We start from the raw sequence: 14,055 nt of genomic DNA, 5'->3' as shown, positions 1-14,055 counted from the left end.
CCTCAATTTGATCTTTTTAGGTCTTTTTTTACCTCAATTTTTTCATGTCAAACATAAGATCCATAAGGCTACATCAACTCAAAAAGACAAGAACTGCTTTTAAAAAAGCATTTAGATTAAATGAGGAAAAATGAACATGCAAGACACATTTCAACAAAACTGACTAACAATACAAGCATTGTTGGAGTGTTAATGGTTAATGGGAATCTGGGAATGTACTGTACTACACTCTTTACCTTCCTCCATGCAGGGACTGAAGCCAGCCGCACTGACTCTTTCAGAGAGGGGGCGGGCGGAGAGGGGGTCAGCAGGAGCCCCAGATTAGGCATAGAGTCCCCCTGTGACCAGCAGCACGTACATGATGGGTGAAGTGACCAATGAAAAGTGGGAATGTGCCAAAGCCATTAACATCCATAGGATTGAGGAAAGAGAACGGAAAAGAACAGAAATGAGAAATAAAGATACAAGATAGGAATGCACATATAATCTGAAAGCAAATGATTGAGAGAAAACACCTGTAATGTGCCATGCATGAATAAAATGTAAAGAAAACCAACTGAAATCATGCGACTAGGTTGTTTCAAACTAACAGTTTTCATGCAGGAAGTAGAAGGAAACAGATGATTGAGCAGACAAACAAATGAACCAGTCCATGCATGAGACCACAGACTCATGAGAAAAACACTGCAAGTTAAAAAGTCACATATGCTCACCAAAGCTGTATTTATTTAATCAGAAAACATGTGTGTGTGTGTGTGTATATATATATATATATAGTACTGTGCAAAAGTCTTAGGCATGTTAATCTGATTTCACCATCATCGAGTCCGTCTGTGATTACATGAAGAAATAGAAAAAAAACGGAGACAAACTAAATCTAGAAGAACTGCGGGAAGCCGGGAACGTCTCCAAGATGCTTGAAGAAACCTTCCTGCAAAGCTACAGTACTGTGAAAAGTACTGGCACTTGTGTTAAAATGCTGTAAAGTGAGAATGCTTTCAAAAATAAAATCACAAATTGAATTTATTTATGATTTAACTTCTATTAACTAATTCAAATCAATATTTGGTTAATATGCCTAAGACTTTTGCACAGTACTGTATACACATACATACATACATACGTAAGGATGTATGCATGCATGTATGTATAATATATATGTGTGTGTGTGTGTGATCTCAATCATATATATATATATATATATATATATATATATATATAAAAATTTATTATTATTATTTTTTTTTTTTTACAAATCTTACACTGAGCCCAAAACTTTTGAACAGTAGTGTACAGATAACCCTTATCTTGCAAAGCTCCAGGAGATAAGAGTTATCAACCCCACACGGATCCAGAGCACAAAGGGTTTAGCTTCCTATAAAAAGCTCCCAAATCCTCTCTCATTCCACTCATTCCTGCTGGTTACTCCATCAGAATGAACCAGAGCATGACTCCTATCAATTCCACTCTATAAACCTGATCATTTCAAACAATCTCTGCAATCATGCAGAGAACTTCTAGCAGTGAGTAGTAGCAGCAGTTTAGGACAAAATTCTTCCCTTTGTTTAAAACAAACCTCATAACAACATGGGTTAAGAGTTTAGTGCTTCCCACAAAAATAAATCGCTCAAATAGCAGATCAAATGCAGATCTACAATGTGATATTCGGGGGGGGGGGGAGCTTTTTGGATTGTCTCCTGAGGCCACAGGAGGGCGCAATGAGCAAAATATAAATTTAGCACATTCAATTGTTTATTCAAACAATGAAATAACATAACTGACTGTACAAAACAAGTTTATAACTTTTAACTAATGTTTAAGTCAAGTCACCTTTATTTATATAGAGCTTTTTACAATACAGATTGTATCAAAGCAGCTTCACAGTGGTAAGATGAAAATAATACAACAAAGTTGTAGCTGTTTCTAGAAGAAAATTGCGTCATCGTCCACCTTAAGTAAGGCAGATCAATAATATTGTTGAATATTAAATGTCTCCAACTAAGCAAGCCAAAAGCCAAGGCAACAGTGGCAAGGAACCAAAATATCAGGTGACAGAAGTTCAGAGTTTAAATCAAATATAATTTTATAAATTGCATAAACAATGATTTTGTTAAGAACAAAAAAGCATCATGTATTTATGCATAGTTTAATACAAAGAGCCGAAGCGCAGATCAAACAGAGTACTTTTTATGTACGCGATGCAGTGGAATGGGGGAAAAAAACACAGTTTGAAGACATGTTTTTTAAAAGTCGAAATTCTTTTAACTTTACATGGCTTTCTAAAAATGCAACTCTATTGCGAGATGAGAGTGCAACGGTGTCCATCTAGCGCTTGTTTACATAGAAAACAGGAAAAAAACAGTGCAGAAGATGCGTTCTGTGTGTCTTGGTTGCGGTGTTGACATAACAAAGATCTCCGCATTCAGCTTCTCTATTTCTACAATGTTTTGAATGAAAAACTCATCAGCGCCACATCAAGTGGGCTCAACCGGATAGGCTAAAAAAAACCATCATCATCTCATCTCGTGCACCACTGATAAAGTTGCCTTACACACACCTACAATTCAAATGCACTTTTTTTGCATCAGAATGTGTTGTTTTATTAATCAGTGAATATTCAAAATTCTAATTTTATTTCGACAGCCCAACTTGTTATTTTATAAATCCACAAATGTTTGAAAAGTTTCCATAGTCATTTTAGGCAGCAGCTCCAACCCACCTGTCTTTTGAGTCCGGTAGACTGCGTTGGTGCGTTCTCCTCAAACTTCGCTAGCAGCTGTGTGGCCATTGACTTCACTTTGTTGTTGTTGTTTGCTGCTGCAGCCGAGTCAATTTTACGTTCTGCCAGAGCTGTAGCTATAGAGGGCCTTTCGTCTCGATTAACCCTCTGCAGCTCTTCCTGAGGTGTTGGAGAACAGGAAACAAAAAGATTTAGATATGTACATACACAAGGCAATATGTTGCAAATCCACTGATCCAGTAAGTTATGGCCTTACATCCTCTGACTGTCCAGTCTGGCTGGTCTTTCGTCTTTTCCCCAGCACATCCAGTTCCTTTTCTTTTTTATCCTATGTGAGATTTGAGAGGAAACATTGAATGCTGAGATTACAACAAACCAGCAAACTCACAACTGGTGAGAAAGGAGACATGTTTACTAATTAAATCATTGTAGGAGAACATTTTTGTGATTTTAACATGTAAATGAAGCATCCTGGTGCACTCTGACAAGAAAATAAAGGGAAAAGACATTTGCAAAAAAAAAAGTTGACACTAGGGTTGGGCATTGACACGATTTCAATTCAATTTGACTCAATATTGTTTAATTTGGGGCCGATCATGAACAGTACAAATTTCCTCAAATAATAATAATAAAAAAATCTCTCAACAAATGCTGTAAACTATACAGAGAACCTCAGTTGGTCATCAATATAATATTAAAGGTTCAAATGAATTGATTTGTAAGCTACCTAAATTACATTTTTAACGACAATTATGTTTTACTTGTTTTTTACATAAACATTTAAATGGTGGACTTATTCAAACATTAAGTAAAAATACAATGAATATGCAATATAGTGCAAATATTTAGCATAATACTCATCTCGAAGTTAATTTTTCAAGCTGACTAACGAAAGTTTTTGTACATTGAATGACTTTTCTGAGGCAAATGTGAAGTACATTGTTTACATGCAGTGACGTCGTTCTGCGGTTGAAACACTGAGATGTGACATGATACAGATTTCGCTAAGCTGTACCATATCTTTCAACATACCTTCTGATGTACATTCAAATTTATTTCGTGCTGTAAAGCGAAAGAGATGATTGGTTCACGTAAGCTCCACGCTGCTGCATGCTTTAACTGAGGCACGCCACATTAAAGAGCACCAAAAAAGATTGCGAAAGCTGGCGAGACATCTATGGTCTCACTCAAGTCTATGGGAAATTAGCCCATTTCTAATTATTATTGTGAGGTTTATTGTGGTTGGCAATTTCAGATTCAAATTTAGCCGAAAAGCAACTAGTTTGCAGGTATGCAATAATCAAATAATTCTGCAGTATCAAAAAGAAACATGACTACCTTGGGGTTTCGTTTGCGGGAGATGGCGATGCTTTGACCCAGTTTACTGAGGAATGAGATGGGTGACTTAGTGCTGGCAATCAACGCAGCCTTCTCCTCAGGGCTCATATTGTGGTTTTCTGAAAGAAAAAAAGGAAAAAAAACATGAATAAACTATTACAATACATCAATGAATTGCATGCTAGGAAGAAGCATAATTATTAGCATAATGTCGCAACATTCCTTTTTGGTTTTACAATTTTCTCTGGATGCAAAATTGTAGAACAACAACTCACCACCAGGTGGCACAGTGTCCTTGAACATTTCATAGAACTGGCTGAGGTACATCACCATGGAGAGCTTGTCAGGCTCCACCACACTAGACATCTCCTTCCCGGTCATGATGGGAGAAATTCCAAACTCCTTTTCTGCCACGTCAAAAGCCATCTGGTTGTTCTTCTCCACGTCTTTCTCATCCAGCGAGTCAAAGTCTCTATAATTATAAAACATCACAACTGAGAAACATCTTCATATACCATAATCGTGTTCATAAGCAAGTTGTACGACTGTAGACAAGTGCTAAAAAGTTATTTAAAACCACTGAAACAAGATAACAAAAAAAAGAAGAGCAGAATCAGAAAGCAGATTTACAATTTTTGTTTTTTAATCATACAGGTCACAAGAACATCTGCTAAATATTATTTTCAAGGGCTGTTCACACTGACAGTGAATCAGTTTCAGGAGATTGTCAAGTTAGTGTAGTCGATATTACTTGGTTGCGGCATCCAACACATGAGCTTCACTGTATGGAGTCCAACTTCTGTCGAGAGCATTTTGTTAAATCAAAGACTTTAGATATATAAAGACGGTGAACTCATATTACTATGAATGGGAGAAAGTAAAATGCGTTATATGGCAGATTAAATATAAGAGCCAATCGGCAATAGATAAAGTCATTAGCCACTTTCCGACCGGAGGAACCTTTTCACAGTTCCTAGAACTATTGGCTAAAGTACCCGGATGTCGGCGTGTTCGCACCGCAGGAACTAGGAACGATTTTAGTTCTAGGAACTCCATTTGGAGGAACTAATTTAGGTCCTACTTCAGAGTAGGGTCTAAACCAGCACTATAGGAACTACCCGTGACGTTAGTGTACGCTGATTGACCGAACGCATGCGGAGCACCAGCACCCGCCATTTTTAAAACAGCTAGAATGTAAACACACAGATTATAGCCTTTATATTTACTCCAGAAACTAACTATACAAACATGGAAAACAGTGATAGATGGGCCTCTAAACCTTTATGCTGAAGAGAAAATCCAACGCAACTTTGAGGGGACCAAGCCAAACATGAAATGTTTATCTGCCCAGCTAGCAACACTGGACATCAACCACACGGCATAGGCTAATAACCTTTTTTTAATATACTGTCTACTTTCTATAACAGGTCTATCTAATAACATATTAAACAGTACTGTTAGACAGATCGCTAACTAATAAACAGAGAATGCGAGCATTGTTTGCTCTAGCGTTCTCAGCGCCGCCAAAATAAAGGTCCGTCGCGCCGTCAAAATAAAAGTCACCGTGCTTGCGTCACTCCCTTACCCCTCCTACCAGTTCCTATGGCCGCTTGGCCAGTGCGAACGCAAACAGCAAAACCGAGTTTGGGGGAGAGTAGTTCTTAGAACTGTTTAGAAGTGGACAGTTCCTAGAACTAAGTTCCTGTAACTACTTGGTCGGAAAGCGGCTATTGTGTCTGCCTTCTGAAGCTCCGGTTGCTATAGATATTTGATGTTTCCCCATTCAAAGAGATAGGAGCTGTTCTTGCATGACTGGAATAGCTGCCTGAGAGGCATTTCAAAGATGGCCGCTGGGTGAAATGACTTGCCTTAAAGGGACTTTGGTAAAACTGTGAAGATGAATCTGCATTTGCTGCATTCCCAACAGTCTGTATTGCTCATACTGCGTCAAAATGGCAAACGTCATTGAAACTGTTAGAATGAACGCTTTTAGAACAGAAACAGAAACCGCTTTTAGCTAAGAACTACTACTTGATTTAAAACTGATCAATTTGAAAACATCCACATCAAACTGACATACCATTCAAAGTTTGGAGTCAGTCAAACTTTAAGAAATTATTGTCCGCAAGGACACATTAAATTAAACAAAAGTGACAAAAGACATTTACTGTATAACGTTAAAAAAGATTTCTATTTCAAATAAATGTGGTTGAATATACTGTAAACTGAAAGAAAAAGTGGTTTTCACAAAATACTAACCAGCACGACTGTTTTCAAGATTGCTGGTTTGGTGCTCAGGAAACATTTCTTATTAGAATGATATCTGAAGGATCATGTGACACTGAAGACTAGAGTAATGGCTTGTGAAAATTTTGCTTCAACACCACAGGAATCTTTAAATATATTAAAATAGAACATTTAAACTGTAATATTTCACAAAACTGAACTAATACACTGCATAAGTGTCTGGAGAGCCAGCGAGGAAGGTAATTGTCGGAGTACAGTATACTCCTCAGAGAATTCCACTAATGCAGACTAGTTTAGCGGACTATAACAAACAGCTCATGAGCAAAAGCTTTTAAAGGTCACTCAGCATCTGCTCTAATGGAGAGAGTTATGATAATGCTAATGTACGTCTCAAAGGCTAATGAGGCTTTCAGCTGCTATACATAACAGACCCCAGTGAAAGAATAACTACAGTTTCTGCCCTTCTGCAACAGAGCAACTTACCCAAATGTACTTTTATTACAGTGTGCTGTACTCAACAGATGAATATGCCAAGTAAATAAATACTACATGGTGAACAAAGCTATATATAGCTCATTGAAAGTAACGAGGTGAAGACAAATGAACTGCCACAGGTGAAGAAACATTTGAGTAGTATTATTATCAAAGACCGTATCACTGCTGACTCATATTCTGCAGCTTAACAGCAAAGTGGTTGAATCTTTGGCTCATTGAATCTTTTGTTTTGTGTCTAGTTTTTGACTTATATGGTTTTCTCTGTCTCCTATTATAAAACAGGGCTGGGTATTGATACAGATTGTTTTAGACTGATTTGATTCTGATTAACAAGTTCTCGATTTGATTCAATTCCAATTTTGATTCTTATTAATTTGACTATACCTAGTCGTAAATGTCCATTTTGCTTATATATAGAAAAAATATAGGACAGGGTTTCAGATTGATTCAAACCAGTGAATTATCTTTAATTAAGAGTAATTCATTTGTGAATCTGATTAAACTGGACTACATCAGTCTTTATAGTAATGTATATTTTAATGTTCTCAGTTACACTCACCAAGGCTGAATTTAATTACAGTAAAAACAGTAATATTGTTAAATATAATTACAATTTAAAAAAATCTTGATTTTAATACATCTTAAAAATGTCATTTATTTATATGATGGTAAAACTGAATTTTCAGCAGAATTACTTAATTTATTCTCAGAATTACTCCCGTCTTCATTGTCAAATGATTTATATAACATTATAAATGTCTCTACTACGGTCACTTTTGTTCAATTTAATGCACCCTTGCTGAATAAAAGTACCAATCATTTTAAACATTTGTCACAGGTGTTATTCAGTTGTTTGTGTAAAACCTTTAAAGGAGTCATAACCTAGTATTACATTGGATACCTACTGCTGTATAATAGTCTTTCAGGCCCTTCTAAAAAAGAAAAGTGGAAAAAAAATAAACACAGACCTACTTTTACCCTTATTTCTGAAGGCATTATTGTCTCACGAGATCAATGCGATGTTTTGGTTGTCGTGGACGCTCTATATGGCTCTGCACGCCAGTTGAAAGGGTTGTTGGGACAGCGTCATTAAAAATGAATTTCATCCACTGGTCCCTGATAGTTTCGTCCGATTTTGGGAGATAAAACACATTTAGCCTACATGTTTTTTATGGCAATCAACCACAGAGCAAGTCCGGTGTGCATTCGGTTTCCCCATCTTTCTCGACTGAACTTTACTGGTTTATTTACCCTGAGGTAAACAAACGCTTCACTTTTAAATATCGGCTTCCCGGCCAGTGTATAATCGTTAGTCGATCATAACATACATTGATTCTTGTGGAAAAGTGAAAATTGCAGGTTATGACTCCTTTAAATAACGAAAAACCTACAGTAGAGAATGCATCTTTTATGACGATAGTCCAAAGCTCAATCATACAACAAAACCTCATAACTCTCTAAAACCGGCAAACATTTTTCTTTTTAACTTTGCCTTGATCTCCTGTCTTCTCACACTGCGGGGGCATATGACTTACACGTCCTCTCAAAAACAAGTTATGCTATTCTTTGTATGAACTGGATCTCTGATTCTCTGCTGCAGTGTTTGTCCTCCAGTCCTGCATCTCTAAATATAGAACCATAATAACACAGGGCATTTTTTGGGATCAGCATGTGGCATACTGCACTTACATGAGGTCTGGTCTGTATCGGTGGATGAGCGCACACAACGCCAAGCCACTCTTCCAGGACGTGGTGAGATCAGACACACTGACACCTCGGTATCCCTCCGTCTGCCTCTGACACCAGTTCAGCAGCTTACTGGAGCGCACGATGGACTCTGATGGGAAGTAAGCAAAGTCAGCAGGCGCCTCTGAAGCAAGAATATGCATATTCAATAATGGTATGCGCCGACATCCAATCGGATCGGAGTTAGTCACATAACCAGAGCAGGGCTTGAAGAACTTTCATGGTGCATTTCATTCCCTTTTGAGTGGTTATGAAACATTCAAGACATCGACGACACTAGCAGTAGTTCTAAGTTTGTGAAAATCCACAAATATGTTAGTACACAGTTGTTTAATTCTATAGCGCTCGAAAGACACTTTTCCATTCCATGTCAGAGTTACTCTTTTCATACAATAAACTGCACAAAGCTTTTTGAAAAGCCTGTAGAATGTCATGCATTCAGATCAGTCGCCTGCAAAATTACCTTGCAATTGCTTCTCAAGCAGAATTTCTAGGAGGAGAATAAATCAAGTTATACACATTTACTTTTGACACCATCCAACATGAAGGGTGAAAAGGCTAAATAAATGTATGGAAAAACAATTTAACCACAGCTGATGTGCAATACTAATGTGACACTAAATCTACCCACCATTTCTTGTGAGCTTAGGAGTTGAAGAGTTGACCACATTCTCCATGTCAACGCGCAAATCCCTGGTTTCTCCAGTGTCCAACAGATGCCGTACCTGCGGACAATTATAGTATTGGTGCTCATGTTTATTTATCACGAGGGCCAGCATTATCCAAGCGATCCAATATCATATTTAATAATAATAAATAGTGGTCAACCTCTATTTTTTTGTTGCAATGGCTGATGCCATTACCTAGAGAGCAGGGTTGCAGATGGCTGATTTAATGTCAATATATACATAAAAAAAATGTAAAGACAATATTTACTCAAAAGTAGGGCTGCAACAACTAATGATAAAATAGATTATTAGCGATAATGAAAATAATCAACAACGAATTTGATTATTGATTAGTCGCAGTTGTGACACATTTCTTTGAACAAAACGCATATGGAAAACAGCAGAGGACACAGCTGCAGTTTAAGTACATGATCCAAGTTGTCCAAAAGATGAGAATATATATATTTTTATAAGCGTTCAAACCCATTCAAACACATTAACCACGTCTTGCACTGTTGGTCTTTGACAGATGCGTGTGCTGTTTAAAGCATCTGACATGTGTTTTCTTCAGCGCATAACTTACATTTTATGGATATATCCTTATCTGTTAATGTCAGAAAGTCCCACAAGTATTTCCATTTAGCATGTCTTGTTAAACTTCAGTGTTCAATGAATGAGAGCTGGTGGGCGCATATGCATCAAACAGACGGATAACAGTAGAATAGGAGCATAATAATTCTGACTAAAATACTAATTTTGCTAAAAAAAAACTTTTTAAAATTAAGTTATAGGTTTAAAATTCTACATCTAACATAAGTAATCATATTTATGAGAGCAGTAACAGTAAATGCACTATTGTTGGAATAGCCCATTAATGTAATATAATTACTATGTTCAGACGAGTGAATGTGTTCCTCATACAAGTTAAAATTTTTTGCTTTTATTTTTGCTAATTGTCATTTTAAGTTCTGCTTTAAAATAGTAAGCAATCAATTGATAGGTTTAGAATGTAATGTTTGTATTTTAACCCTTTTTTGCTTATGCACAGCATAGCAAACATAGATACATTCACAATATTTGTTTTCAAAGGCTTTATATTACACATAGTTTGGAGAACAGCATTGTGTACGATGTGGAATAACACTGTTTAAAATAATTGATTTAGGTTGTTAAAAATTAAAACGGTTGCTAATGTATACAAATTTTAGGATTTTACATCGAAAAAATTATCAACAGATTAATCGATTATCAAAACAATCGTTAGTTGCAGCCCTACTCAAAAGCCAGTAGAATCATCTGAAAATAGAAGTTATTTTTGGGGATGCACCACCTCTGGCCAATGCAAATAATCCTTCATTTGTTTTTATGTTATAGCCAATAACTGATAAACGGCCAATATTAAAATTAAATACTTTTTGTCAATACATTTAAATAATTATAAATCTACAAATCAATAATTTTAAATACAAGTCAATTTATAATGTAATCATTATTATGGGATTTTCTAAATATTACATTTAAGTGTTAATTATTAAAACAAATATTTAACACAAATTATAAACATATTATAAATCCATATTATAAATTAAAATAAAATCTGAAATTGTTTTAAATATTAACTTTAAAAGAGTGGCAAATGTGAAATAAGTGAACAAATGATCATTCACAACTAAGGGTGTGTTCACACTTGGCATGTTTGGTTAAATTAAAACAAACCCTGGTGCGATTGCTCAGTGCGGTAACGGTTCATTTGAACGTGTGAATGCTGCCATTGGAAACCTGGTGTGCACCAAATAAGCGGACCGAGACCGCTGAAAAGATGGGTCTTGGTCCACTTCCAAACGAACTCTGGTGTGGTTCGACGGAAATATGAACGCAACACGGACCAAAGACATGTAAACGAACCAAAAACAGGAAGACAAGACCCTAAAAAGTAAAGAATCCCCATGCATACATTTTTGAAACTGACAAAAGGGGAATGTATGTGATCTTTGGATGATGGCAACCATCTTAAAATGGCAAAATATCGACTAGTACAGTATGTTGGTTTAAAACTAGACTGATTTAACTGTGCAAACACCCACCTGGTTGGGTCTCACTTGGTGAAGGCTGATGTTGGGGTACCGTGTAGATGGGTCAACGCTGTAGCGGCTAAAGTTCTTACTCACATTCTCTGGTGTCGTCTGTGGCAGCAGTCGATAGACACTTTCCCTGAAACCCAAGGGAGCAGTGGTCATGATTACTACACATCATGAGATCAGACCCAAATTCCTTTAATCTTGGCATTAGTCCGACTCCATTTAGTGATGATGTCTCAAGATGAGACCCTAGAGACATCATGCAGGCTACTCGCTCGCAAAACACTTTTGCTTCCCCACAAACATGCTGCTTATTGCATACAAGTAGAAAAGTGCTTTACCACTGTGACTTACCCTGCCATATGCAGCAAAATAACAGTGCAGGGAGAAAAGTAACAGTAAATGACAGCCTGTGAGGGCTTGAGCTGTTTACTGCTCAGTTTGAAGACACAATCACTGTCAACCTCATCATAAGTGATCTGCAGCAGCAGTATATCACTCTGGATGTTTTTGGTATTGCATAACACCATATTACTCATATTTGTATAGTATGCAGTAAAGGCTTTTTTGATATTCAACATCTTGTTTTGTGTCATGCAATTATTGTGTTCCCCACTTTTCACACTGCACGAGATTATAATACATGATTTCTTACAATGCAATAAATTCACCTAGACCTTTCATTTCCAGAGTGAAAAATGTAGCTTCTCATTATTTGCACAGACTGTCAAAAGTTCTGAGACAAATCGAATTAAAATGCAAAATAAATAGCATTTATTCCCATTATTATAACTCGATGCGATTTGCTGAATAAAACAAGCAACATAGTGAGGTCATGTGACAACCAAAGGACTTCATGAACTCATGAATATGCAAATTGGTCCCCGCCTTCACTCAATCACACCAGCTCAGACTACCTGATCCACTCAGTCAACTTTACTGTAGTAAACCCTACACAGTCGCAAGTGGAAATATTGGTTAAATTCAGCCATATATGTTTGAATCAGAAAATGATTGAGAAGACGACGACGAAGAGTGAATTATACAGGGTCAATTCAAGTCAACGTATCAGAATGGTAATACATTTTATGTTTCGCTCTCTACAACATCGGACACAAAACGGTAATAGATAGGATAAGCCTTTGGCTCGACAATATTATCAAATGGCTAACACTGTGTTGCTAAAGTCCGTGGAGAAAGGCATTTAGTTTATCATAACATTGTAATATACATCATATACATAATTAGCCAGCTATATTGCATTACATACAAGATTTTTCCTGTCCCTTCTTATAGGTGTTCTTGTGCTCACTGTGGAAAAGTCCCGCACGTTGACAGGATTGGTTACATATTTGTGATGTAGAAAACAGAGGCGGTTTGAAACCACGTTTTTGAGACTGTCTTTGGTACACTGCAGTTTTGAGGAGAAAATACTCAGCAATGGTTTTGTTGACTGATGAATTTGCACATGGTTTGTCTTAAAGCATATTAAAACACCACATAGACATACAACACCATTCAAAACTTGATTTTCACCACGGGGGGGGGTTATATGGTTGGAGTAGTATATATTGCACAGCATGCTGTAAGCAGCCCACTAGCTTTCTGTTCTAAACATAAAATCTCTCTTACCGTTCAGCCAGGACCTCCAGAGGTGAGCTTCCATTAGCCCAACTACGCACCATCCACGCTGCATCCATGCCTGCCAAGAAACCTCTTGCTATTCCAGTGCCCATTGGCCAAAATGGCTAAACACAAAAAAACACCACATTTCCATCAATCAACTTGTTCCTCATACACTACGAGTGATAAATGAGTGGCTGTAAAATTCATATTAGAAATCAGTCACCTTCTGTTTGGAATATAATGGAAAAACTACCCTCACAGCCGCAGTCTAGATAGTTTAACTGTGTGTGATGTTTTAAAGTAATGCTTTCATTACCACAGATTCTAAAGTGGTGGTTTCAGATTTATGTGAGAAAATGTATTTTCAGAAGTTGAAATTTGTCAAAGGAAGCCATTGGAGAAGAGCAAAAGCCAATTTTGTGGTACTTCATGGAAAAACACCATCTGGTTTTATTAAAGTAGGTTATAACAAATAACAAAATACCTTACAAGAAAATAGTCTTATTTCTCTCCCCCACATGGGTTTTCCACTCACCTCTAGAAGGCTGTCTCCCACCAGGGCTACTAGCAGCTTATGGCCGTTGCGCTGGCGGACGAGCGCTGCATTTTCGGAGGCATACATACAGGTGAAGTCAAACATGGCGACATCAGGTTGGCCGTAGTGGTTGATGGCAAAATCCAGTTTAGGAAGCTGCTGATTGGTAGAGAAATCTGCCGCCTCTCTAGCGTAGGAGAGCAAAGCCTTCTGGTCAACATTGGCCCTGGAAAGCAGCATTTCTGTGTCGACATAGTCCTATACAAGAGTGGGGGGGAAAATAAATAAATAAAAGAAATATACAAATTGTATTTAATAAAAAAAAATATATAATAATACTTTAAAATACTATGACCAGAGTGTTTTGTGTTCTCTGTGTGTGGTTCAAGTGATCCCAACATTAAGGGGCCAAAATGTCCTCACAAAGATTGAAATATATCTGAAATCCATACTAAGTGATGTTTTTTGAACATGTAAAAATGCTGAAAGTAATCATTATGTCTATGGAAACTCCCCATAAAACATGAAAACCCAACAGTCAAACAATTTTCAGCACTGAGAACAATGTAATTGCGAAATAGT

The 14,055-nt window shown here is 37.0% G+C and overlaps 1 protein-coding gene across 4 annotated transcripts in view; it reads right to left on the bottom strand.

Annotated features, from left to right (window-relative positions):
- mical3a (microtubule associated monooxygenase, calponin and LIM domain containing 3a) overlaps nucleotides 1-14,055 on the bottom strand; it is an 84,569-nt gene that overhangs the window by 42,757 nt on the left and 27,757 nt on the right. For 3 of the 4 annotated variants that reach the window (XM_084409243.1, XM_084409244.1, XM_084409245.1), the window contains exons 8-17: nucleotides 13,474-13,731; nucleotides 12,945-13,060; nucleotides 11,319-11,445; nucleotides 9,198-9,291; nucleotides 9,030-9,056; nucleotides 8,510-8,657; nucleotides 4,354-4,550; nucleotides 4,079-4,197; nucleotides 2,997-3,068; nucleotides 2,720-2,899 (exon numbers count right to left, since the gene is read on the bottom strand). In XM_084409243.1, coding sequence (XP_084265369.1) covers nucleotides 2,720-2,899; nucleotides 2,997-3,068; nucleotides 4,079-4,197; nucleotides 4,354-4,550; nucleotides 8,510-8,657; nucleotides 9,030-9,056; nucleotides 9,198-9,291; nucleotides 11,319-11,445; nucleotides 12,945-13,060; nucleotides 13,474-13,731 — 1,338 coding nt within the window. Of the gene's footprint in view, nucleotides 1-236; nucleotides 339-2,719; nucleotides 2,900-2,996; nucleotides 3,069-4,078; nucleotides 4,198-4,353; nucleotides 4,551-8,509; nucleotides 8,658-9,029; nucleotides 9,057-9,197; nucleotides 9,292-11,318; nucleotides 11,446-12,944; nucleotides 13,061-13,473; nucleotides 13,732-14,055 lie in introns of all 4 variants that reach the window. The other variant, XM_084409242.1, reaches the window with a different exon arrangement.

The sequence above is a fragment of the Rutilus rutilus genome (assembly GCF_951802725.1).
Source record: "Rutilus rutilus genome assembly, chromosome: 5".
In the NCBI taxonomy this organism is placed as follows: Eukaryota; Metazoa; Chordata; class Actinopteri; order Cypriniformes; family Leuciscidae; genus Rutilus; species Rutilus rutilus.
The sequence above is the reverse complement of the archived record's forward strand: the minus strand, read 5'-3'. Positions and strand labels throughout refer to the sequence as shown.